Source organism: Myodes glareolus, chromosome 2 (genome assembly GCF_982192425.1).
Source record: "Myodes glareolus chromosome 2, mMyoGla1.1, whole genome shotgun sequence".
Taxonomy (NCBI): Eukaryota; Metazoa; Chordata; class Mammalia; order Rodentia; family Cricetidae; genus Myodes; species Myodes glareolus.
The window spans coordinates 86,065,832-86,093,473 of NC_142027.1; the positions used below are offsets into that span (position 1 = coordinate 86,065,832).

The 27,642-nt window shown below is 45.8% G+C and overlaps 1 protein-coding gene across 5 annotated transcripts in view; it reads right to left on the reverse strand.

The window, feature by feature from the left end:
* Positions 1-27,642, reverse strand: part of Lnx2 (ligand of numb-protein X 2) — a 60,721-nt gene that overhangs the window by 11,255 nt on the left and 21,824 nt on the right. For all 5 annotated transcript variants that reach the window (XM_048418580.3, XM_048418574.3, XM_048418586.3 and 2 more), the window contains 3 exons: positions 13,638-14,104; positions 3,408-3,649; positions 2,346-2,545 (listed from right to left, as the gene is read on the reverse strand). In XM_048418580.3, the coding sequence (XP_048274537.2) occupies positions 2,346-2,545; positions 3,408-3,649; positions 13,638-14,047 (852 nt within the window). In that variant the 5' untranslated portion in view covers positions 14,048-14,104. The remainder of the gene's footprint in view (positions 1-2,345; positions 2,546-3,407; positions 3,650-13,637; positions 14,105-27,642) is intronic.

Below are 27,642 nucleotides of genomic sequence, written 5' to 3' on the forward strand. Positions count from 1 at the left end.
TGTTCTAAAATCTATATCACTTTTAATACTACTGACATAATTTATAAAGAGAAGCATTTTTTTTCCTCTAAAATTGTTCAAAAGGCTGCATATGATCCTCTGAAAAGTGCATAAAGTCATGGGAACATGGGTTCCCTTTGTAAAGATGCTACTTCACTGAATACATGATTGCATGTGTGTGTGTGTGTGTTTCAATATGAACCATTTTTTATGTGGAAAAATCTAGTTACTCCTGTTGGCTGCACGTCTACTAATACAAAAGCACAGCGTGTCTCACTAGTCTGCAAATGAACCACCTTACGGCATGGGGTTTTCAAACTGGTACACTGGGTTAAAAAGCAAAAAAGTCAGATGTATACACTTAAATGACTGTTAGAAAGGCCAGGTGAGGAACGGGAACAGCACAAGGGCTGCTGCACAGACCAAGGAGTCAGGACGCCTGGGAGGGGTGTACCTGGGGAAACAGCTGTAAGAGTCCCTCTAAGTACACGACACGGGTTAGGAATGGAGGAATACAGGCAAGTGTCCTCTAAGTGGTGCCAGCCTTGTGCAGCAAGAGCCCCCACATAAAACAACAGCAAAGATACAGCGCACAGAAACCACAGACCAGAAACTGAATTTCAAAAACAGTGGGAAGTTCAGGGTGTCTCAGCCATACCAGTGGCCCTGAAAGGGTTTGGGGCGTGGGACTTAAAAAGAAAGCAACACGTGGTCAAGTGGCTTAGACACACCAGGGCCAAGGACCTCCAGCGAAAACCCCAATCCCTGGTGCCCTGCAGCCTGGCCCGACCTGCTTTGTTCTGCTCCAGGAGGTGGCTTGTCTCAACAGGCTGTCGTAGCCAAGCTCACTCTTCTGTTGGCCCAGAACCTCTCTGACACACTGTGGCTACCTTTCTTATTGCAGTGGATTTCGTGCAACAAGTGTGAGCTGTAAACCCAGGGAGCGGGATCAGTGTGGGGAGAATGGCTGGACAATTTGTAGGTGAGAGAGGAAGACTGGAGCACAGGGTCAGAGCAGGCTGAGCACAGAGCTGGTTTCCCGCAAGAAGGCAGGAAGGCTGGCATGCCCAGCTCTTCCAGGGAAAGGGGCATTCTATGAGAGCAGGACAGACTTTTATTTTGAAATGCGTCCCCAGTAGCTAGTATGGTGCCTGGAGCACAGGGAGGTGGGAGGCCTAGGCAGATCACAGTGGAGGACTGAAGAGGGACAAGAAGGGTCCCTGTGTTTGGGCTCTGAGAAGGCCGTTCTTCCCTTGTTTGTATTTTCCTCCTAGAAACTATCCCCCCCCCCCGCCCCGCTTTTTTTTTTCTTTTTAAATCTCAGTAACTCAATGTCCAGGACAGTTTTCCTTCAGACCCCCATTCTGTGAAGGAGCATGCTACTGTCTCCATCCCTTCAGTAACGCCTTCTAATAAAAGAAAGTGCCTGGTCCTAAGCTTGTGCTTTTGGGGTCTGGAAGGGAGGACAGTGAGAGGGCTGACTGAAGCCCCGGAGATGGACACTGGCAGGACATTGGGAGCAAGAGTTCCCAACTGTACCTAACAGTCTGTGCTACAAACTTCTTTACCTCAGGCTGAGTTGTAGCTCAGTGGGACGGTGCTTGCCTAGCATGGGCACAGACTGCCCAGGATGATGAGAAAAAAGAGGACCATCAGTGACCAGGGCTGTGCGGGTCTGCCGTTCACATTCTAGCATCAATAAATGCAGGGATCAATCAGACATGTGGGGAAGAGATGGAGGAAAAACCAATAGGAGAGAAACATCTAGCCTGCTCAGTGGTGCCCCTAGAAGAGCCAGCAAGAGTCCAAGTCACAAGTGTCAGTGTCAAATAAGCCCAGAGAGACCTGTACCAAGTGCCCAGTCACACATAGGACTGATAATTCAAGGGAGAGAAGAAAATTAGCACCGGGAAGAAATAAAGCAAATGACACAATCCCTGACCTGTTCTGCACACACAAAGAACAAAGCTATTAGCTGGCTGTGATGGCCCCACCTGCAACCTCAGCACTCGAGAGGTTAAGGCCATCCTGGGTAACAAAGAATTTTAGGCTAGCCTGGGCTACATCGTAAGAGCCTGACTCAAAAAAACAAAGTATAACAAAATTAAGATAAAAATAGCTGGCTATGGTGGTGCACACCTTTAACCCTAGCACTCAGGAGGCAAAGACAGGTAAATCTCTATGAGTTTGAGGCCAGCCTGGTCTACATATCAGGGTCTAGGCCAGTCGGAGCTCCCTAGTCTCAATTCAACCAATCAATCCAGCAAAACCAACTTTTGCATAGTCCGGGCTCTACACCATCACAATCGTCTAAGTTGTAAAACCAATAGAGTGGTGAGCGCTACCTGAAGAATCTGGTCTCCGGCAAGGAGTCTTCCATCTCTGGCGATGACCCCGTCCCGGTAGACTTCCTGGATGACAATATTGATCAGTGGTGTCTCATTGCCGCCCACGATGCTGATTCCTAACTGGATGTATGGGTTAGAGCGGTGGATCTCAATGGTGGTGATCTCCCCTTCTGGTAAGCTGAGTGGCTGTTGTACAGCTGCCAAGTGAAACAAGAACAGTGTAGGTTCAGATTCTCTGCGGCTCAACACGGGGCCCTGCAGGTGAACAATGACTAACCCGAAAACCCTGTGAAAACTAGCCACACTCTCTTCTTCCACAGGTGCTCCGTAACCACCAATAAAAAATTACTAGGTACCAGGTCACCAGGGAACACACATTAACAGAAAGCCACCGTGCTCTCAGTGATGAGATGCCACGGCCAGGAACCGAACACAGATCGTGCAAGGGGGCAGAAAGACAACTCTGGTCTGGGGGAACCCGAGGGGAGCTGAGGAAGGCCACAGCTGCACTGAGCCCTAAGGGGTGAAAACACCTCAGATGTGTCAGGAACTGTATGAACATGGAGGGCGACTTACAGTTTCTAAGAAAAAATGAGGTCTACTAGCAAATGGACCGCCACCCTGGCCTTTGTGTGCTTCTGAGCATGTGTGCCCAGAGCAAGGGTGTGGATGACTCGGGTGATGCATTCCCAGCCACACTGGAGCTGTCTGAGCTGTCATCTTTCAGGGCTCGGATTTTTTTTTTTTTAAAGCGTTCTCATTGTATGTTAAGTAAAGACATTGACTTTACTTCACATACAGTGTTTGGGAACAGTGACTACTTGAGCTGTTGCTTTTGTGGATTGCTGTTGATGCAGGCACGTTTCTGCAGTGGGGAAGGAGGGAGGATGGTCTTCCTCCAGGTTAAGACTCCTTTATTAAGACTACAGCCAGCTAGAGCTGCAAAGGGCAGATGGTGTGGCAAGCAAAGCGTACTCCAGTGCAACCATTAAACAGGATGTCAGGAGTGGAGGAAAGGCAAGGGAGACAAATAAGGCAGAAGGGGTGAGCTGCACATACAGTCGGCCGTAGCACTCTCCTCGAAGGCAGGGTTGTCCAGGCCGGGCTCCTCGGGCCACACAGGAAGAGGGGCGGGTGTCAAGTTTCGCTCTGCAGGCACAGTGCCCAAGCAGTCCGTTTCTGGGGGACAGGTGCCAGGAGGATCTAGTACAGTGGATCCAGTTTCACCTTCAATCTGTGTCTGAGTTTGGCTACTTTTCCTTCTCTCTAGATCAACTCTCCGGTGCCGGGCTCCAGGACACCTACAAACAGGGGGTGGTTTTCAGATGGTTTGAAAAGGAAAAGCTGGTGGGACTGAGGGTGAGGGTGTGTTTAATTAACGGTGTACATCTTACAAACTGCACGGCAACTGCTCATGCGCCAAAAGAGCCCAAAGCAGCCACAAATCTCTGTCCAGACTAAGTCCTCACTACTTTACCTGGCAGGCAGATTCAGGAAAGACATGAAGACAATTTCAGTCAAAACCCAATACTTGTAGACACTAGTCACCTGGAAACACCCCAAGAGTCATGGCTGTCTGTATGAAAGAATGAGTGTGAAATCTGCATCAACAGCACTTTTTACAGGCCAGATGTCTCAGCTAGGGGTGGCAATCTGCAGGCTTCCTCACGTGACTGTGCCACTGGGTCTCTCCACACTCGGCCGACAAGTAGACACAGGAAGCTTTACAACTTGCAGCAAGGCCCAGTCAAGGCCCAGCCAATCTGCCTTTTGTTAAACACAGGAGACGAAATGGATTGCCTCGTCTGTAAAATGAGAACCTTAAGATATGCTATGTGAGCTGAAAGAACAGCTATCCTGCTTTATTTAAGCGGATTCTGGGTAGAGGTGCATTTAAACTCAAGACCAACAACTCTTAAACAAAGCTCCCCTTGCTGGCCTCCTGGGAAGCAGCTCAGAGCACACGCACACGCCTCTCACCTGATGCTCTGACTGGACACGGCAACAAGTGGCATGCAGAAGGGAAGGGCCACAGACACACTGGACCATACACTCGAGGTCACAGTCTGGCATTCAATGACAATACTTAAAAACTCCAACATTTGCACCACCACAAAGAACAGGACAGATTCCATTAAAACGGAAAGCTATCCAAGCCATAAAGCAGGATATTTCCCCCAGAAATCAACACTTTTTTTTTTTTTTTAAAAAACCTCCAACTCTGCTTTCAAGATTTGAAGAAGATAAGCCCGGAAGCTCCCTTTCTTTTTCTCTTAGTTCTTGTTTCCTACACCCTGTGATGGGGCACACAGCTGAGTCTCCGTTCTGCACGGTTGTGCAATACTCCAGGGACTACTGAAAACACCCGGCAAATATTTTTGAAAACGAGATCAAGGAACACAAGACCTTTGTCAAAGATGTGGATTCCCTAGAGACACATTTGAAAGCTACCTTCAAGTGGAGGCGATAAGGTGTCGTGACTGAAAAGCTGGGCTCAGACTTGAGTTCCTTAAACTCAGGAGCTGACGGACGTGATGGCACTGGATCAGAAAGCTTCTCCCCACAGAGGAGACAGAGTGGGGAGGAGCCTACAGAATGGGGAAAACATCTTCACCAAGAACATGTAAGATAGGTGATTCATATTTAGAATACATGAGTAACTGCAAAAATTAAAGACCAAACTCTTAAATCATCGAAGAATAAGTGGGCTGACGAAAATAATAGGTAGTTCCCACAGATGTTAGTTCCCACAAACACAAATGGCCATTATTACTCAAAAACAGTGTTGAGCACCCTCATGGAACATGGGATTCCTTCTCACCTAACTGGAAATGGCTTCCATCAAGAAAACAAGGGGTGACACTGGGAAGGGGGTGGAAAAAGAGGGACTTTTGATTTGCTGCTTCTGAGAATGCAAATTTGTGCAGTCACAGTGGGGGTCGGTATTGAGGTGCCTCAAAAAAACAAAACAAACACACACACACAAACCAACAAAAACAACAAGTGAAAAACAGAACCCACATACACCCTTTTTTCTTTTTCTTTCTTTTTTTTGGTTTTTTTGAGACAGGGTTTCTCTGTAGCTTTGGAGCCTGTCCTGGAACTAGCTCTTGTAGACCAGGCTGGCCTTGAACTCACAGAGATCCGTCTGCCTCTGCCTCCTGAGTGCTGGGATTAAAGGCATGTGCCACCACCGTCTGACCAGATACAACCCTCGATACACACCCACAAGACACATCCATGTTTATTGCTGTATTATTCACAATAGCTATGACAGAACCAGCCTAGACATCTATCAATGATGAATAAAGGAAATGGTATGTACAAATAATGAAATTTTATTCAGACATAAAACATTAAAATCATGACATCTGCAGGAAAATAGATGGAACTAAGATCATAATGTGAAATAAGCTGTATGCAGAAAGACAAACCCTGCCCATTTTTTCTTCCATGTAGAATCCCGTGTATATATAGGTCATGGCAGTAAAAAGAGGCCATGAAAAGGTAGCCAGAGATCTTAGGGGAGGGGAAGGAAGGAAGGAAGGGCACATAATGGAATACATGTGGCATGAGAGCAGGACTACTTGGCAGGAAGGGGTACAATAGGAGAAGGAAGCCAGGAAGGACAGTCCTAGAGGAATATGATTAAGAACAAAACATAATAACATACCATTATATTTTCTTTTATTTATGACTACTCAAGTATGAAAATGCCATGAGAAACCCATTACTCTATATGATAACTTAAAACATCTTTTTAAGGCCAGTAATGATGGATGCCTTTAATCCAGGTACACAGGAGACAGAGGAAGGGAGATCTCTGAATTCAAAGCCAGCCTGGTCTACATAGTGAGACTCTAATCTCAAAGAAAAAAATTAAAAAGATTTAATTTCCAAAATACATGTCACACACAAGCACCCACATGGGTAACAGCTAGTCTTCAATGGCACTGCAAGCCTTTAGTCCCACACTCAGGAGGCCAACCTGGTCTACATGCACAGAGTTAGCCAAGCTAAGAGTCGTACAAGGAAAACACCTGTCCCTACAGCTATTAAATACAGTAAAAATGGGTTTTAAAATGGAAAAGTTAAGCTTGCTAGAGGGAAGAAGCAAGCATGCTCACATTTCTGATGGGACAGCAAACGCTTAACAACAGGAAGCCACCCACAGAACAGGAAAGACTAAAATGGTATCACGTAGAAACATGGGAAAACGACTTCGTTTGGCCAGCGTCAGGGGAGGAAGTCTATAGATAGAAGCTTTGGGAACACCCATACTAACAGGATGGGCCACAGCTCAGGAGACACGACAGAGCCACCACGCAGGAGACTGTGAGCGGAAGACAGCAAAGTAATCAAGGCAGAAAAGAGGGCCCACAAAGAAAAAGTCATGAGACAAGTGCTCCGGAGGGACAAACAAATAGACCCAGTGGCTTGGGGTGTGACACAGAGGCAGAGCTTTTGTTAGGCATGGCTGAGGTCCTAGTTTCAATCCCAGGGACACAATCTTGCAAAACACAAGGATCAAAAAGTGTCAGTCTGAATGGACAATCGGAAGGCACCTGGTGGTGCCTGTTTGTGCCCCAGCACTCACAAGAGGCAGCAAGGTGGGGAGTTCCACAGAAAGAGGGGGCAGCAGCTCAGAACTGCTTGGCTAACACAAGCGTTTCTGTCACAGCCAAAAGCAACTCGGGGAGGAGAAGGCTTATTTCCCCTTTCAGCTCAGAGTCCATCACCGAGGGAAGTCAGGGCAGGACACTGGAGGCAGGAACTGAAGCAGAGGCCATGGAGAAACACTTGCTCTCCATGGCTTGCTCAACTTGCCTTTTATACAATCCAGGGCCCACCTGCCCAGGGGTGGCACTGCCCACATCAATCCTTAATCAAGAAAATGCTGCACAGACTTGCCTACAGGGCAGCCTGACCGAGGCAGTTCCTCAGGAGAGGTCCCTCTTCCCATGTACCATGTATGAAGCTGGTATAGCACTAGCCAGCACAATAACTAGCACAACCAACCACATCCTCCAAAAACTAAACACTGGACATTACAGACACAAGTGGAGAACTTAAGTTAGGGCAGCTTGATCAAAACCTGGGTGTGTGAGGAGGAGGAGAGGCTGTTAATGGGTTTCAGACTCCTTTCCAGCTGTTGTAATGTTCTAGAATCTGGATGACACGCAGTACTGGGAATACACAAAAGAGGCGCTGAAGCATACACTTTACAGAGGTGAATTTCCATGCGAAGTGCGCAGCAAAGCTGTTAAAAGCCCAAGGGGCGAGCAGCGTAGAGCAGGCTCAGACAGAGAAAAGCTCACAGCCACAGCCTGGTCAGAGCCATCCTCCCTTGCTACATAGAAGCACAAGGAGGCCACACGCTGGTAGTCCCTGTGTAACTCCGTGATGGCCACCAACTCCCCCATCCTCACAACTGTTCTATTAGTACACGGGACACTGAAAACTCAGCTAAGCCAACATCACAAAAGCAACTGAATTGCAGAGATACAGTCCAAGCACACTCACATCAGATTTCAAAAGCTTTCGGCATTTTTTCTCAACATCAATACTAAGTTTATTTGTGTGGAATTCTTTTTAAGTCCTTTATAAACAAACTGAGTTTGTTCTACCAACAAGTACTTCAAAACGCCACCATGGAATATTAGCAGGCAGGGGGATCAAGAGTCCAAGGCTATCCTTGCTGTATTTAGCTCAAGGCTGGTAGGTTATGGGAGACCTCCTCTCAACACACACACACCCTAAATCACACAACAAGAAAAACAAAAAGCAAGCTGAGGAAGCAAGCAAGCACTGAGTTCAAGGCCAGCCTGGTCTAGAAAGGGAATTCCAGGTTAGTCAGATCCTGTTTCCAAAGAGACAAAGAGGAAAACCAAGCCAGTGCTGGAATGAGATAGCTTTGGTAAGTACCTGCCTTATGAGAGGGAAGATGTGAGTTAGATCCCAGAACCCCCTGTCTGCACCTCTTAATGCTGTGATTATAACAAAATGGGTGTGGTAGTGCACTTTCATAACCCCAGTGCTGGGATTAGCAAGCCAGGCAGCTTTCTGGAGTTTGCTGGCCAGTGAGAAACTCTGCCACAAAAACGAGCAAACAAAATAAAACAAAGAAAAAAACAAGTGGCCAGTGCCCTGGGTCAGGTGAGTCAAGGCTGTCCTCTGGCTCCATACACACACATATGTACACAAACAAAACAAGAGCACCCCAAACCTTCATGACACAGGTGTGGGAGGGGGTCATCCGCGCAGAGCCAGTGTGGGAGAGGGTCATCCGAACAGAGTCAGTGTGGGAGAGGGTCATCCGCGCAGAGCCAGTGTGGGAGAGGGTCATCCGCTCAGGGTCAGGTGTGGGAGAGGGTCATCTGCGCAGGGTCAGGTGTGGAAGAGGGTCATCCAAGCAGAGTCAGGTGTGGGAGAGGGTCATCTGCGCAGGGTCAGGTGTGGAAGAGGGTCATCCGCGCAGGGTCAGGTGTGGGAGAGGGTCATCCACGCAGAGTCAGGTGTGGGAGAGGGTCATCCGAACAGAGCCAGTGTGGGAGAGGGTCATCCGAACAGAACCAGTGTGGGAGAGGGTCATCCCACCTAATTAGTAGCCGAGGCAAGAAGATGTGTAAGTCCCGGTCTAAAGCTGGCTTTGGTAACACAACAAAACCTCTATGTATCATTGGAGATGGAACACTCAACAATAAAGCAGACACCAACTAGCATTAGAGGGGGCAACCTAGTGAATGCAGGAAACTAGTATAGAGGGCTTAAAACAGTAAGTAAAACTAATCGGCTAGAAATGCATGCGGCATTGAATCAGATCTGGAGATATATGGGCTGAGACACACTTGTCCAAGCAGAACTCTGAGGCAGTAGGTGGTAGGAGCAGTGCAGTCAGCCACAAGCTGCGGGGACTTCAAATGTGCAGGTCTACCCTAACCCCTGATTAAAATAAAACCAAAGGGCTCATTTAGCAGCAAAGAGCCAAAACAGAGGGATTTTCCTTTCCTATAGGTTATGCATCTGTTTCATTATTCTAGCTCTCTGAAGAAATCACATGTAAAGAACTTGTTTTATGCTACAGAGACATCACTCCCTGCTATGAGGTGCACAGGAGCATTAGGAGACATAGTGTGGCAGAAGGCCCTATGAAGTATCAGTAGTGATGGTGGTCAGACGGTAAAGGAATACTTGTTAAGGTCCATGCTATTCCAGGTCCTTCATGAATATGAAATAGTGTGAGTGGCTTAGAATATAATAAAGGCAGACAACACAAACAAAATCAATGTGACAGATAGCAAAAATGGCCCAGCAAGGGTGTCTGTCATAGCGGCCTAGAAAGCATTTATTTAAGAAAGGTGGCTGGTGGGCTGGGGAGATGGCTCGGCCGGTAAAGTGCTTGAGTCAGGCAAACCTGAAGATCTGAGTTCAGATCCCCAGAGCCTAATAAAAGCCCAGCACTGGGAGAGTGTCTGTAATCCCGCGTGTGTATGTGTGCGTGTGTGTGTGTGTGTGTGTGTGTGTGCGCGCGCGTGCGTGTCATCAGAAACGTGCAAGCTTGGCCTTCACCAGAGTGGACAAAGAGAGGACCCTGTCTGAAAGAAGATCAGGGCTGAGTACTACGGCCTGAGTATCCTCTGAGCTCCGTGTGTGCGTGTGCGCTCTTTCTTTCAAGGTCGCTGGCTCCCAGGAAGAAGGAGAGGCTCTGGACACAACTAGCCTTGCTACTACTAGCCCTAGCTCCAGTTGTATGGGAAGCCGTAGGCCTTCAGTAGCAATCAAGAGCAATGACCAGCAGGTCACAGCACCTTCAGTAGCCCTATGCTCAGAGAAGTGTCATTCATGGGCCTGTCTGTGGTTTCCTAGAAGACTCCAGGGTACCGCTGCCCACCAGACCAGCTCAGCACCGGCCCAGTATAAACAGCCCAGGCACCTCACAGTAGCTTTTTGTTTTGTTTTTGTTTTTTGAGACAGGGTTTTTATGTAACTTTGGAGCCTGTCCTAGACCAGGCTGGCCTCAAACTCACAGAGATCCTCCTGCCTCTGAGGGCTGGGATTAAAGGCATGTGCCATTACTGCCCAGCTGCTTTTGTTAAAAAATAAAACCCCGAGCTGGTGGTGGTGGTGCACACCTTTAATCTCAGCACTCAGAGGCAGAGGCAGAGGCAGGCAAATCTCTGAGTTCAAGGCCAGCCTGGTCTACAGAGTGAGTTCCAGAATAGCCAGGGTTACACAGAGAAACCTTGTCTTGAAAAATAAAACAACCCCCCCAAAGTCCAAAACTTCTGTCTCGATTGCAGGGGTGGGAGACAGCTTGGTGGCATAGACCTCTAATATTTAGGAGGTTGAGATCACAAGTTCAAGGCTGGTTAGGGCTACAGAGTAAGTTCAATGCCAGCACGGGCAAATAATTACTCTTGTTCTCAAAAAGAAAAACAAAACAAGCCAGAGATAAACAACTCACTGGCAGAGTGTCACCTAGCCTATAAGGCCCTAGGTTTAATTCACAGTACTTATATAAAATAAATCTAGGCATGGTGGCCCATGCCTATAATTCCAGCACTTGGAGATTTGAGTCAGGTCTGGGGATTGATTCCACACCAGCCTGCGGTACACAGTAGGAGCCTTCCACAAAAAGCCTGAAACTCAATGAGTTGACACACTACAATATGTAAGTGCTCAATACAAAATGAAGAGTCAGAGAAACAAGTGTGGCCCACACACAGGAAAAGGCAGAATGAAGAGAAACTGACAGAAGAGAGCTCCCATACTGGACAAGGAGGCAACCATCCAAGAACTAAAGGAAACCGTATCTGAGTGACTGAAGGCGAATAGGAGGATACATCTCACCAGCAACAATCAATAGAGAAACATGCAGTGTAACAGAGAAACCCCAGAGTCAAAAAGCGCAATGAATGAAATGCGAAATTCAGTGAGCTCGAGAGCCCAGACAGCAGGCGGCATGCTCAAGAGACAGGCTGCTCGACGTTATCCAGGCTGAGGCCTTCTCAGCTTTTCAGTCGGTTTTTCTTTTCTTCCTAAAAGACTGGAGCAAAGAAAAAAACAGTTCTGAACCTTGTCTTAAACCAGTGCCCAAGTGCACAACTTATTTGCCCCCAAATAAGCATGACCACTTGTGTTGGATGTTAGGTGTGGGAGATGGTAGGAGGGAGTAGGAAGGGAAGTGCTTTACAGATGATGCTGACGGCGAAATTTCACAACTGCTTGATCATACATATGTAATTTGGTATAACACAAAAGAATCCAACACTAGTTCTGAGACAAGAAGCCGACTAAAGGTCACATGCGAGTACTTTGTATGCTAACTTAAGAAGAAAATAAAACATGTATTACAGAGAAGGAGGAGGAGCAGGAGGAGGAGGAGGAGGAGAAACATTCATGCAGTTAGGCTTGACCAAGATTAGCACATTCAAAAGTCTCTGGTGGGTAGCTCAGATGCCTGCTGGTGGTGGAGGCACAGAATATACAGCCATGTTGGGTGCTTTTCCAAGTCTCTATTAATCCTGCCTTCTCTTGGCTCCCTGTGTTAGACAACATAGCTTGGGTTCAAGCAATTTCTCTGTAAATCTCCACACTTCAAGTTTTAAATACTTTCCCCCTTCAGTGCAGGAAATGAAACCATGGCCTTGTACAGGCTGAGCAAGTCTGCTACTATTGGGTCTCACCCTCAGCTCTAAGCCAACAAGATATGATGTTCTCAATCCCCATGCCTCAGTTTCTCACGATTCAGTTATTTCTAATGAATGAGATTCCTTTACAACACTGTTATCTTAGAACAGAAAATATACACCCAGTCATGTGCCCATGTGCTCCCTACAGCAGAGCAGTGAGCAGACTCCAAGGTAGAGTAATGTGGTATACATACACAAGATAACAAAGTTTAAGCCTAACCATATATTAACTAGCTCTAAATCGTCATGCACTGGGAGATGGAAGGACTGGATTAATCTTTAGTTCCATGATTTGGTGTGTCATTCTACATGAGACCTATGATTCATCAGAATCCAGTACGATGTGCAATGCACATGACTAATGCTGGTTAGAGTCAGTACGACACAAGCCATTTGAACTAATGTTTGAAAAAGATCCATGTATTTCTGACGCTTCAAGTGAGCCTGCAGACATGCGCTGTTATTTGCGTACTCATGTGTGTGAGTGAGTGTATTATGTGTGGGTGTCTATGAGGAGGTCAGAGAACAGCCTGCAGGAGTCGGTTCTCTCTTTCTACCCTGTGGGTTTCAGGGGTCAAACTCAAATCGTCAGGCTGGGTGGTAAGTGCCTTTATTCAATGAGCTATGGCACCAACTCAGGTTTATATAATTTGTTTTGGAGGTCATTTCTTACTAAAATTAAATTGTAGGACTCACCAACTAGTTATACAAATAAATTACTTAACACTTTAAACAAACGTTTATTAGAGCAAAAAATCACCCCTAAATACTTACTTTTCTAATTGCTAGTTCTTATTCAGTCAAACCTCTCAACACAGAATCTTCGCGAGCTCAGCAAACTGAAACAGTCAACACATTTCTATACTCTCCCCGCCCCCGAAAATTGCCATTTTCACTGACCGTGAGTTGATGTTCTATGGTGTATTTAACCCTTCACCACTCTTTTTGCTGTTTGTTTTGTTTGAAACAGGCATATTTACTATCTAGACCAGGCTGGCCTTGAACTTAGAGGTCTGCCTGCCAAAGGCATGTGTAAACTCAAATGCCTTTCACCACTCTTAGACTGACTCCCATGCACCAACCATGCACAATGTTGCTATACAAATCTTCATGTACAATTTTTCCTTAGGAAAATAAACCAGACGAAAGAATGTTTCATTTAGTTTCTTTTTTAATGCCAAACTCCCTTACTCCCTTGTAAAAGGAATCTAGTATTATCATCTGTCACCCATTTGAGCTTAAATTGCATGGTATGATGAAGAAAATATTACTAAGTGGTACTTGTACACTGTGGCTTTCACACTCATGCTTGAGATGTATTATTAAGTACAGACCAATGCAACTTATTTATCGCATCTCTTACTTGATTTGGTTCATGTATTCACGGGTGCTTTATTTTTTACTGTTGTGTAATTTTTGGAGACAGGGTCTCACCATGTTGCCCAGGCAGAACTCAAACTCTCAATCCCCCTGCCTCTGCATCTCATGCTGGGGTTATAGGCACGGGGCACCTTTTCTGAGCTGTGTGCTTGACTATCTGTTGTAGCCACCCTTCTATAACACTTCTTTAGTGCCCTTTCTGCTCCTTTGTGCTTACCTGTTCTTAAGATGTGCCTCCAGGTCACAGCGCTGCATCACATCTTGGCACACAGAAGCAAACGGACACAGAACCAGTAACTTATCTAGAAGTTTATGGACCAGGATGCTAGATTTCTTACACAACTTGAAATGAAGTCTCTTGCGGTCCAGTGGGCAGAAATCTTTCTCTTGTAGGAAGTTTCTGAGGCACTTGTGGCAGAACGTGTGTCCACAGGGTGTGTCGAGCGGCTGCAGCAGGGGCTGAAGGCAAATGTGGCAGACAAGGTCGTCGTCCACTTCACCCTGGTAGTTGTATAAGTGGTTTTCTCTTGCCCAGTGCTGCTGGCCACACTCAAAGCACAGGGGGTCTAGGGAGGAGGACGAGGAGGCCTGCTCCACGGGCACCATCTCATCACTGGTTGTTCCCATCTTGGGTCAGCAGAGTCAGCAGGCTCATGGGTCCAAACGTAGGGAGTTCGCGTGTGACTAAAGTCAAGTACAAACAAACAAAAGTAATCAGTATTGATTAAGACAGGTAAAAGGCTCAATAAAATATTAGACAAGTTTTCAGCAAAAAAGTTTGTTGGATACGAAACAGTGATAAAAAAAATAAAGAAAATTAATTTTCCAGTTGGGTGAGAATGATTCACTCTGCCAAGATGTGGGCAAGGAGAGAACTTGTGAGCCAAAGTGAAGGCAGCGTGTGTCACCCAGAACAACATGAGAACAGCCGACTTCTTCCTCTGACTGGAGTCCCTCTACACCTACCTACACCCCACTGTCCACTGGGAAGGCTAATTAATCAATTATGCTGCCTTGCCCTACTGATTAGGTCCCTCCCAAACCCTCACACCTCACTGTCCACTGGGAATCTCAAAGCTAATTAATCAATTATGCTGCTTTGCTCCACTGAATGGAGCCCCCCTGCACCCACTGTCCACTGGGAATCTCAATTCCCCAGCGCACAACAGTGTGGCTTTGTCATCTCACTTACACCACCTTATTCTGAGCTGATCCCTCTACTCTTAAATGTTTCTTAAATGTAATCAGGGCTAATTCTGTTCGTCAACTAAAAAAAATAAAATAAAATAAAATTTGCTCCACATTCTGGAAAAAATACATTTCATTCAATTAAACAGCGGAAAGGTTATAAATTACATCTGCTTCGGTCATGTTTAACAGAGCAGCTGTGTGTGCATGCCTTTACTAACAACACCCTCCATCTGTAGGTGAGGCTCCAAGAGGATGCTGCCCTTCTGAAGCCTCCATTTTTATTGCTAAGGCACCAGGGGTTAAAAACGCAACTCCAAAGGCAAAGTTCCTCTGCCTCTCTTCTGCAAATACTGGCTGAGCCTCCAATGTGTGCTGAGCGGTGAACGCAGGCAGGGAGGATAGTTATGAAAACCCATCATTAAAATTGCAAGTGATGAACACTCTAAGACTTAAAGTCAAGCACAGGATAGGCTAAGAATGCAAGAGAGAAGGAGAAATCGGCATTTATTTCTGTTTGGCTTTGTGGAAATATTTCAAAAGGGTAAAACAAAACCCCCTATACTTCTGTGTTGTGACAGGATGCATCAGTCAGAGCAGGGATGTGGGTGTGGGATAAGTTCATCTCAGGAGAGAAGCACACCACACAAGGCAGAGACGCCAGGGGGCACATGGCACAGCCAGGAAACAGAAGCAGGAAAACATCTCTTGGAAATCTAAGCCTGAGAGCCCCTCACCAAGAACAGAAAGAGGAGAGCCACATGGACTATGGGATGTGTGCTACTGTTTGCTATTTTAAGAAACACTTATCTATTTAGTGTGAACATAAATGTGTGTGTATGTGTGTATACATGTAAATCACACAAATGTGTACATGTAGAGATCAAAGAACAATTTGTTGGAGTTAGTTTTTTGTTGTTGTTGTTGTTGTTGTTTTTCAAGACAGGGTTTCTCTGTGTAGCTCTGGGGGACCTGGAACTCACTCTGTAGACTAGGTGGGCCTTGAACTCACAGAGATCCACCTGCCTCTGCCTCCCAAGTGCTGGGATTAAAGGTGTGCACCACCACCACCCAGCTGGGAGTCAGTTTTCAACCATGTGGAACCTGGGGATTGAACTCAGGTTTCCAAGCTTGGAGACAGATCCCTTTACCCGCTGAGCCATCTTGCTAGCCCAGAAACTGATATTTTATGCACAGTACTCATTTTAAAACAACATAAAGTTGGGCAGAGTAGCACACACTCCTAATCCCACCACTTGGGAGACTGAGCAAAGCCAGCTTGGGCGACATCAGACGACTGTATGTCAAATACACCTACATTAACCAACAAAAGCAAACATCAGCATTCTAAGAGATTGAACAAGAATGGCCATGGATTGGGAGGGGGATTCAGGTAGGTCAGCTTGCCAACCTCAGATAAATCGTTCCTCCTCAAAACCTGTAAAATGATAGTACTCGTGGCCCCCCCACTTCTTCTGTACTGACATCGAGACAGCGAATACTTCCTGAGGGAGCTCCCGAGTCTTGTTCTTCATCCTCTGAACATGGCAGCTATTCTTTCAGTGTAGGACGCATGATAAGAAGAAAAGCAATACCACTAACTCAGAATTCCTACAGCCTCTTGTTTCCACCAACTTTGCAAGAAAATTCACATATCTTTTGCTCTTCTTTCATGTGATAGTACTTATTCTAATTTTTCTTTTCCTCAAGAAAATATATGGTACTGCTAGCCTCCCACATAATGACTAAGAAAATACTTATCTTAAGACTATTATGTTTAGCTGTTCCCTATGTCTCTAAATATCTTCAGTTCCTTATTTTCATCTTATCACAAAATCTTTTCATGAGGAAAATTAGCATAATAACAACTACGTTACCTCCACCCACGAAACAAGTCTTTGCTGCCACGGAATAAACACTCACTCAAAACTGAACTTGGCACAAGCAGTTAGGAGCACAGAGCCTGAATGGGCCTGGGGGGAGGGGTCAAGCTCTTGCTGGTCATTGACCAGACTCAAGACCTTACCGACTCCCTACCTGTCAGTGGTGGCAATGGTCCGGTATAAAGAACAGTGAACACTGGACGCACTCCTTATGCATTAGCTATGAATACAATAGATCTGCAGAACCAGGCTGTTGTTTGCTCTAACAACTAACAATTGGCAATTACTAAGACAAGAAACCCCAATTCTTTTTCATTTCCAACTGGTGGATGGTGATCGAAGTGATCTCAGCAAGAAAAGTGTGACATGAGGTGAGTTTTGAGCAAAGGAAGGTGGCCTGGCCCCACTTTCCAATCCCTATTGCTCTCCAGTCTGCCGACCTAGCAGGTTCATTCCCTTCCTTTTGTGTGGAGTCCACGATGAGCCTAACACACTCAAGAGCCCAGTCACTGTCTGAGTGTCCGTCCCTTAAAGGCCCCTACACCCGGGAGCTTGGTCCCAGCATGATGGTGTTGGAGAGGGGCTTGGTGAAAGGCATTCTGGTCACTGAGGACACACTCTGGAGAGAATTGAACACAACCCTCACAGAACCCTGGCTAGTTCCCACAAAAGTGAGTGGGTCCAAGAACAAGACTGGTCCAGAATTTCTCTGGCTTCCCATGTCACCAACTTCCCGTCCTTTCTCTGCTGTTCTGTAACCAGGGCCAATAGATGAGGATGCTGCTCTTGAACCTTTCCTGCCTTATAAAGTAGTCAGCTTCAGGTATTGTTATAATGACAGAAAACAGACTTAAGATAGTTTTTTATCTGTTATGTCTGCTACAGAGAACACAGCTCAGCTCACGTGGACTGAAGGACTGGGGATGCTGCAACGGTTAAGTTTTTCAGCCCTTGCAGAGTACCTGGATTCTGACCTCACCACCCACGTGGTGGCTCACAGCCATCTGAACTCCGGAGGCTCTGATCCCCTCTTCTGACCTCTGCAGGCACTGCACACACATGGTGCACATACATAAGTTCTGGCAAACATCAGTTGCTACCAATTATGTCACATGGGAAACATCTGTACTCCCTTTGACTCGCCAAGGCCCAGCAACGGAGAAAATCCTCTCCTCTCATCCTCCTGGGGAATTGCTTCTCACCATGCCCTCTCTGTGGAGGCTCCTCTCCGGGACCCCACCAGCTCTTGGTGTGACTCCTTCCCCAACAGCTCTTCACACACCTTCATCTTAACAACTTCTGTGTGGGGCATCTGCTTATGTATCTCATCCCTTACTGCAAGGGAAGGGAAAGGCGGTGTCTTTCTTTTCAGTAAATTTCACTAAATTTGGGGACAATTTCAAACATTCTGGTTACTCTCTGTCCCACCCTTTTTATCTCCTTCCTGCTTTTGTAACTCCCCCTCCACCGCACTAGTCCTTTTCCCACATCCACGTCTTTTTGCTTCACTTTGTGACCCACTGAGTTTAACCAGAGTCATTTGTGTTTAGAACTGTCCATTGGAGCCTGGGTGGCTCATCTGTGAGCACACAAAGGCATAGCACCTCCTGCAGACTCTGTGTAGCCAATAGCTCTGTGGGGAGGGGTGGAGCCCCAGGAACCCCTCCCCAATCTGTGACTGAATGCAGGCAGGCCCCATCTTGTGCAGCCCACTGCAGGAAGCCACAGTGCTGGGAAATCCTGACCACACTGGATGTGCCATGCAGCAGAGCATTTCACAGCCCTTCTCCCTTTCCCTCTCCTCCTCTGCAATGTCCCCTGAGGCTTTAAGAGGGGGTGGTATAAATGTCACTTGTAGGGAAGAGCATTCAACTGTCCCATATTCTGGGCACCTCAAGCAGACCTGTGTTTCTGCATTGACTGGCTTTCAGTGCCAAGCACTAGTCTGTGGCTGTAAACACAAACATTTAGTATCGGTTCTGCTAAACAACAGCAGTTCCGCTCCCCCATTTCCACTTCTTGGCACATACTAAGCACTAAAAGGACTTAGGTGAGCCTGGAGTATGCGACTCTACAGGAGGAAACTGTGGCTCCACAGAGCAATGACCATGCTGGAACTGAGCCTGCAATTTACAGGTAAAGAACAAATAATGTTGCTCCTTCATCTCAAAGGCTAAGAAAAATGCTCTCCACGATGCCAGCACCGAGCTCTCCTTATAGCCCGCACCCAGGTCAGCTTTGACAGCTGCCTTTCATGAAGCAGTGCTTGTGAAATTGTCCTCAAAATCCCTTTAGCCACTCTGGAAGTTGTGGAATGAAAACAGTGTATGAAAACAAAGTGGATCCAAACAAAACCTCACAACTACCATAGGACACAACACCTACATCCCTGTGAATCATCATGGAGAAGCTACAACACTCGCTTCCCACAGAAACCTGCACAGGAATGTCAAAGAGCAGATGACAGGAATAACACAGACCCTTCAACAACTGACCAGCTGAGCAAACCGCGACACACTTGGACCATAAACTACTACTCAGCAAAAAAAAAAAAAAAAAAAAAAAAAAAAGGCACGGATGCAACCCACCAAATCTCCAGATTTAGAGCGTGAGTGGGGCTGATATTAAAAAGTTACATTCAGCTGGGTAGGTGTGGCACACATCTTTAATTCCAGCACTTAGGAGGTGGAGCCACGTGGATCTCTGTGAGTTCGAGGCCAGCCTGGTCTACAGAGCAAGTTCCAGGAAAGCTAGGTCTACACAGGGAAATCCCATTTTAAAAGAAAAAACAAAACAAAACACATCAAAACAAAACAAACGAGAAATTGCATTAAGAACATTTGTTCTCGCAGAAGTCAGGTCCCAGCACCTACATGGCAGCTCACAATTGTCTCCAACTCCAGTTCCAGGGGATCCAATACCATCTCTCACCTCCCTGGGTTCCTGCACATAAACTCATACAGGTTCATTGTAAACACAGATTTTTTTTAAAAGTTGTATTTTAAATAAATAAGACAAAAACCTTTCAGTCTATATGAGTCTATAACATTCCTGAGATGACAAAATTCAAATCAAACTATCTCAATGGCTGCTGAGGTTTGAAGGTGGGGAGAAGGCCTCATGAAGGGTCTTGTGGGGGTGGACATGGTCTGTATTTATTAACACCCATCCTGGATGGACTCCTGAACTGTTGGTCTGTAAACAGCAATCACAGGGAAGTGAGCTCTGTGTCATCTCTTCTTACAACAGAGACACCATGACCATGGGAACTTAGAGAAGAAAGGGTTTAATGGGGCGACAGTTTAGAGGGTGAGTCCATGGTTATTATGACAAGGAGCACAACAGCTGGCTGGCAGGCATGGTACTGGAGCAGTAGCTTAGAGTTTACATTCTTATCAACAATTAGAAGGAAGGGAGGGAGGGAGGGAGGGAGGGAGGGAAAGAGGGAGAGAGGGGTGGGGGAAGAAACTAACTGGGACTAGGACAGGCCTGGGCCAGTCTCATTCAAACCATTAAATTCTCCTCTCTGGTCCCCATAGGCTTGCAGTCATATCATAATGCAAAAATGCACTTAATCCAACTTCAAAAATCCTCATAATCTTTCAGTTTAAAATTCCAAAGTTCAAAGTCTCTTCTGAGGTTCAAGGCAATCTCTCTTAAGTGCAATTCCCTATAAAATTACATACTTTCATTCAACATACAATAGAGCAGAATACACATTCCAAAAGGGAGGAATGGAAGCATAGTAAGGAAATATTGGAACAAAGCAGGACTGAAACCCAGCAGGGCAAACTCCAAATCCCGCTCTGTGTCTGAAGAGGAAGGGCTTACTTAGCTGGCCCTGCCTGCAGCCTTGCTGACCCTCACACTCCCCTTTCTGGGTTCCACTTCCTTTGCAGCCTTGCATTTCTGCAGCTCTGTTTCTCCAGTTTCCAGCCTGTTATGAGATCACACATGCTGGACACTTGAAAGAAATAAGCAAGGTGTTAGGAAAGTGGTTCGACCTTGCCTGGGAGAGGAAGGGCGGGTGATGGGTGCAGATACTGCGGCTCTTCTTTCAGAAGGGCCTGTCTCTTTTCACAAGAATAAAAACTGTTGGGATGAGCCCTGCCTGCTATAGGTCAGATCTTAAAATGTCCCCGAAAGGCCCATGTAGTGGGCCTCAGCGTGGTACTAGAGGAAGATGCAGGTCCTTTACAAGGTAGGGTCTAGTTGTGTCCTCTGTTACGGAACTCCCACCCCCTTGCCCAGAGTGACACGGGGACAGAAGTCTAACTTTGAAATTGTGTCAAACGAATGGGGCAACTGCCGCAGGCATTTGCCTGGTAACAGTGAACTCAACGCGCTGATGATGGAGGCCTTCCTGGAACACCAGGGCCTCTTTCTATCTGAAGAAGCCTTTGGATCATTGGCTGCATAGAAATTCTAGCACGTTATATGGGAGTTTCAGATAACTTCTATACTCTTAGTCAACCTTTATCCTAACACACAGGACTAAGAACTAGGAAGTCATCAACAGTGAGTTCCGACAAGCCCACATTTACAGTTTTCTCATGGACACAAAACTCATCTCCTGTCCCCTTTCAGTAAGTATCTGAAAAATCATTTAGACCTATTAAGTTGCTGCTTGCCATTAGCTGTATCCCTATTTACTAATCTACAAAGTTAGTTAAGCTAAACAAAGGTGCTAGACACGCTGAAATTGAAGACAGCTCTAGGCCAGCTGGGTCACCAGGCCAGTGCACAGCGTATTCTTTCATAAATTACGTTTATCAAGTGTCCACTGTGTGGTACCCTAGAGTGCTGCTACCCCTGAGCCCTGGCTTCCTGTCTCTAAACACCAGTTGTGCCCAGTTACTGATCATACTCACAGGCACACTCCACAGCAATTTAAACTGTTTTTATTTTACTTATCACCATCATTTCTCTCTCTCTCTCTCTCTCTCTCTCTCTCTCTCTCTCTCTCTCTCTCTCTCTGTGTGTGTGTGTGTGCGCGCGCGCGCACGCAGATGCACTTGTGTCACAACGAATATATGGAGGCCAGAGGAACTTTGAGAATCAGTCTTTCCTTCCACCTTTGGATCTGGGTTTTATACACTTAAGGTTTTCATTCAAGAGCCACTGAGCCATCTCACCAGCCCATTCCATAGCAATTTAATCCAGAAACTCCTATCATTTTATCTATTTTTAAAGGATTGTATTTATTATTTTGTGTGTCTCAGGTTTTTGTCTGCATGTCATTTTTTTATGTATGCCACATGCGTGCCTGGTGCCCAGAGGTCAGGAGAGGGCTTTTGCTCCCTTTGAACTGGAGTTACAGGTGACTCTTAATCACCACATTGGTGTTGGGAAGTGGATCTGTCTGGGCCCTCTGCAAAAGTACCAAGTGCTCTTAACCACTGAACTACCTCTCCAGCTTCATTTGTGTATCTTTTTAAAAAGATTTACTTGGAGCCGAAGTTCAAACTCAGTTATATATCGAGTTTGAAGACAGTCTTCTACTTATCTTTAAAACACAAAAAAGATCTCTGTGGAAAGAACTCCACTGCAGAACAGCCTACAGCACATGGCTCCTTCCCAGGGCACGCCTTGTCAGCCTGCTGAACAGTGGCATTCCTAACATCTCGGGGAATGCCACAGACTTACCAGCATCACATGATAGACAAGCAGTGGGGATGGGGGAGGGAGTTATGGCGTCCGGTACCTTGGTTTCATTACTATTATCAGCCGAGGTGATACACAGGTATTTAAATGTTGCTTCAAATACACTCAAAGGCAAGGGCTTAAATTTTAATCAAATGGTTGCCTATTTTCTTTTAACAGATGAAAGCTTTCAAATGTTTTATTCGTAGAAGAAATCCTTTTAAAATTATCTTCAAGGGACTGAAACATTTCTTTCAAAGCTTTTCTTAATTTCTACCTTCTATAATTTTGGGTCAAAATTACCCAAGTCAAGAAAGGTCATCAACAAAGCACGGATAGAATTTGAGTCCTAGTTCAGAACCCAGCCCTGTCACTCACCAGTCACTGATGCCACTAAAATACCTGGAAACCTCGGCCTCTCCCAGGGAAGCAGAGATAGCATCCTACCAGATCAGGGTGGAGTAACTTCTCACTGTCACAGAGTATCTTAAGATGAGGTTGACTCCAAGTTCCTGAAGGGAGAGGGTGATGGAGTGCTAGGCAGATGTGCTATCCCACGAGACTGGTGACCGGGAGGCTCACCTGGGCCTCCCCACCTCCTTCCCGAACCTTTACCTGTATAGGAGCCACTGATCTAGAGGACTGTCACTTCCAAATCCGAAAGATGCTAGAAATGTGCTGGGCACATGCATTCCTTTCATTCCGGCCCCAGAGGAGCACAGCTGTCTTTACTGCTGTCCCTGTCGTGCTCTAAGTCCAGTCTGTATGGGGCTTTTGTTTCTTTCTTGTGCTTGCTCTGTTGTCACTAAACATCTGACCTATCTTCCCAGGTAAGAGTCACATACTAAAGGAATGGTGGGGTACAGTATTACTTTCACAGCAGTGAGAAACTACAACCTGTAAACAAAAAGAATTTTCTCAGCTAGGTGTAGTGGTGCACACCTTTAATACCTGCACTTGGGAGGTGGAGCAGGTGGATCTCCAAGAGTTCAAGGCTTATCTGGTCTACATAATGATTTCCAGCCAAAGCTACACACATAGTGAGAACCTGTCTTGAAAATAACCAGTAATAGTAATTAATAATAATAATAATAAATGAAAGAAATGATTTTCTCTCCTGCTTCCAGTTAAGGTGCTTTGTAGGATATGCAGCTGCAATGGTCTCAAAACACAATCTCAACACAAGTGATTGTAACAGAATAAACAGATGGGTTTCCATGGCAGAATTTACCAGACAACCTCACATTTTCCATAGAGCTACAGAGGAACAAACTTGCCCCAACACACGCAAAGGAATCAGCAGGAAGGTACTGCAATCAGAACCACACAAGGAAACACATGAGGTGGAACTAAACCTGTCAAGATGGGCTCATGGTGGCAATGTCAGTAATAATTAAAGTTACATCAAGACTTCATTACCCTAACTCTGGGCAAGATCTAAACTGAAATGGCACAGCTTTCCAGGCGAATCAAAGGCACTGATAATTAAAAAGAACGGACCTACACCATTCAGTTTTTCCAGTTATAGCTTAATGTAGATGGAAATTATTAGATCAAACTGGCTTTGGGCCAGACTTCAAAGGCATCACTGTGATTTCCCACAGTAAACAGTCAGGGGGCTCAGACCAGGGACCCAAGGCCTAGTACTTACTCTGAATAATTCGCATACACCACCAGAGGACCTTTGGATGAGGACAACCAGCAGTGGGAGTGGCAGCTCTATCGCTGGGGCAGAAAATCCTCACTGTGTCACAGTTCAGCATCCATGCAGACACGCCACAGGTACAACATCCTTTCAACACACACACGACTAATGTGCATTGATGGGAAATGGAGCATTTTGCTGTCAGGCCAGGAACACAAAGAGGCTGTATGCACCCCTAATTATATTAATCTCTCAATTTTTAGAACCCAATCAGAACTCTTGGTTTTATGTTATTATTTCACAAATGACTACACCAATTTACTTTTCTGACGATCTAGGTAACTTTCACAGTCAAAATATATTCAAAAGCAAAATATTTGTCTGTCTCAAAAGCAAAATATTTGTCTGTCGTTCTTGCTTTCCGCCTTCCCTCCCTCCTCCCTTCCACTCCCTCAGGATTTACACAGACACCCTAGTCGCCCTAGTCTGTTGTGGTGGTGGACACCAGCAGTGCCAGCTTTGGAAGGCTCCAGGAAGGACTGATAAGTTCAAGGCTAGTTTAAGCTGGAAAGCAAGACCTTCTTCAAAAGCCCCCTCCCCCACCAAACCAACCCAGACTCTCCTGGGGCTTCTGGTCCAGTACTGACAAAGATTTAAAAAACAAAACAAAACAAAAAACAAACAACAACAATAACAACAAAAAAACCCTCTGGCCTTTGTGTTGTTTACATTTGGGTGGAGATAAATAAAATATACGTTTTGTCATTTCTTTCAATGCTGGATATAGATAGAGCCAGGGCCTCAGGCACACATGTTCTTCCCATTGAACTGCATCCCTAGCTGCAAAGTAAAGCAATCCAGAACACAAAGAAGCAAGGAAAACAGAATCCTAGAAAGGCAGAGAGTTTTGAACAAGTAGTGAGGAAGGCACTTAGTTAAAATTCTTTGGAATTGAAAAACAATAAACAAAACAAGCTGCTAGATAGTTACATGGGATCTGCCACTATTAACGTGTATGGGTGTTTTACCTGCACATATGTTTGTGCACTGCGTGTATTGGTGAGGGCAGAAGAGGGTACTGGATTCCCTGGAACTGGAGTTACAAACTTGTGAGCTGCCGTGTTGAACCTAGGTCCTTTGCAATGGTACCCAGTACTCTTTAAGCCATCTCTCTAGACCCAGAAAAACACAAATATCAACATAAAAGCAACCAGGATTGAAATATTTTGGAAAAGAACACATGGCTCATAGAAATCAGAATTATGCATACTCTCCAGAGCAGTGTTGTCAACCTTTCTAACACTGTGACCTTTACTACACTTCCTCATGCTGAGCTGACCCCCAGCCATACATCTGTTTTCCTTGCTACTTCATCACCTCAGTCTGAAACTTTGGTACTGTTATGAATTAGTAAATATCTGACTTGGAGGATATCTGACACGTGACCCCTGTGCAAAGGTGGTCCCACGTCTCAAAAGGGTCGCAACCCACAGGTTGAGAACCACTGATCTACAGGGTAGTTTGTATGATGTTAACCCTTTTTACTCTGGCCTGGTTATTTGAGGTTTTGTTTGTTTGTTTTGTTTTTGCATGTTTTGTTTTTAGTTTATCCACAGAAAGTAATTGGTTAGCACTCAAAAAACCCAGAAAGTAACTCAAGAATCAAAATAGTGGGGTCTAATAAAGTCAACAGAATTGAGGAGAGAAGGGGGCGGAGGGCATTCATCTTCTGTCCATGTTATGACATTCGTGATCAAAATCATGTGGTGGCTGGTAGGGAAGAACCTTTTGGGTAGAATGGAGGCTCTCATATGCAGCTCTAACATTCCAGAAATATTCAGGGTGAAATGAAGATGGCAGAAGGGTAACCTCGAGGAAGAACACTTTCATTTTTGAAGTTGTTAATACATGAACTTTCTTTAGTTGACCAGAAAAAAGCAGCCGAAGAAAGCTGAGATAAATGACAGCTAGCTAGAGAGATGGGATAGGAAACAAGGGTGCTAGGAGGCCCCTAAGAATATACAGAGATGGAAGTAACAAAAGCTTTATTTGCGGGGGAGAAGTATGGTTTGCTGTGGTGGGCGAGAGGTCATCATGTCTTACGGTCTCATTTCTTCCCACAGTACGTGCTTTCTACTACACACGCAGTCTCTCAGAGACTGCTCTCTGCCCTGGTCCCTCTCTGCTGAGTCTCTTGAACTGACTCCAGGCGCTGCGGCTTTCACCACACCATTAAAACTCTGTGTCAAGGTCAGTGAATTCCATGTTGCTAAATCCACTGCTTAATTCTCAGTCCTAATCTTATTTAACTAGCCTTGTCTGCAAGATTTGACACAACTGATTATGTCCTCCTGCAAGAAGCGCCTGTGTCTGATCTCTCCTAATTCCTCTCGGCCACAGTGGCTGCTCCTCCTTGGCTTGCTCTTCCCCTCCAAGGCCTTCTAACTGGGAAATCCCAACACGGGACACTGGACCACAACTCACGTTCTCTCCTGTCAGGAACTTTTCTAGGCTAATCATCACGCGTGCAGCTGGTGCAGCCCCCTCTAGATTCCAGTCCTTCTCCGTTGGCCTCTCCTCTGAACTGGACCTGCAGACTTAACTGTCTAGCCAGAGTCTCCCAGAGGTTGTATGGGAACTTCAATTCCTGCATCTAAACTCGAGTTTCCCCTTAAATATGCTCTATCAAACTTCTGTCTGTGTCTCAATTTCTACCTTCCCAGCTGTGTAGGCCAAAAATCTTGGCGTCATCCTTGACCTTTCTCCTGCCATCGGCAGATCATATCACCGTCAGCAGCAAACCAAACTGAATTTGCCTTCAGGATAGGTTTGAAATCGAGTCATTTCTCATTGTTTCGGCTCTGTCCATTATGGCTCAGTCTACCTCGTCTCATGCTTGGAATACTTCAGGAAGCTTCTTATTGCTTCACTTTTACCTTTCATTTATTCTCAACGTAGACTGATCTGTTAAAAAAAAAAGCCAATGTTGTCAATCCCTTCAAGGTCACCTTGAGGCCTTTCTAATTCCTGTTTCATGGTATATGACAAAGACACGGTTTTCCAACTAAGAGAATCAGCAAGCAAAGGGAGGCAACCAGCATAAAAGAACCTGTATGCCCTCAAGAGACTGACAGGAACAAAGGAAAATGAGAAAACTGAGTTATAAAACTGTGACTCTGCCAACAGCTTCGCTCACCACGGTAGCTGTGGGACAGCCCCTGGAAAGCCGCGGTGGATGGGGACCCGTGGAGATGCACTGTAGTGATCTCTGTCTTACTGTCCCAAGGCAGAGGTGCGATGAGAGGTGTGATACAGGAAGGAGCTGACCAGGGACTAGCCCCACCCACCTGGGGAGGCTCTCAAAGGAGCGGAGTTGAGGAGGTAATGGGTACAGACGGACACCTGTGTGACAGGCCTGGTGAGACAGACAAGGTTACAGATTCAGCCTTCATGACAACCCAAGCTGGGATCACTGTGGCCTTCTTCCTTATTGTTCAGATGAGGAAACTGTAAAAAGCAGTAGGTAGTTTGCTAAGATCCCAAAGCTGTAACCATGAAAATGGGACTCAGATCAGGGAGTCTACTTTCAGAGATTACACACAAATGCGCATGCACAGACACACTCGCACACGCACATTATACAAACAACAGTAAATACAGAGGTTGCACACGATATATTTTACACACACGCACACACACACACACACCTGCATATAGACATATAAGTATGTATTTTACATAAACAAATGGATGGCAGTCCACAGGTAAGTTATTTCTTTCCTATAGTTAGCATCTGGGAAATGAGTTTTCAGAAGAAACCACACCATCCTATTTATACAGAGGCCACACGCTGGAAAGGCCCT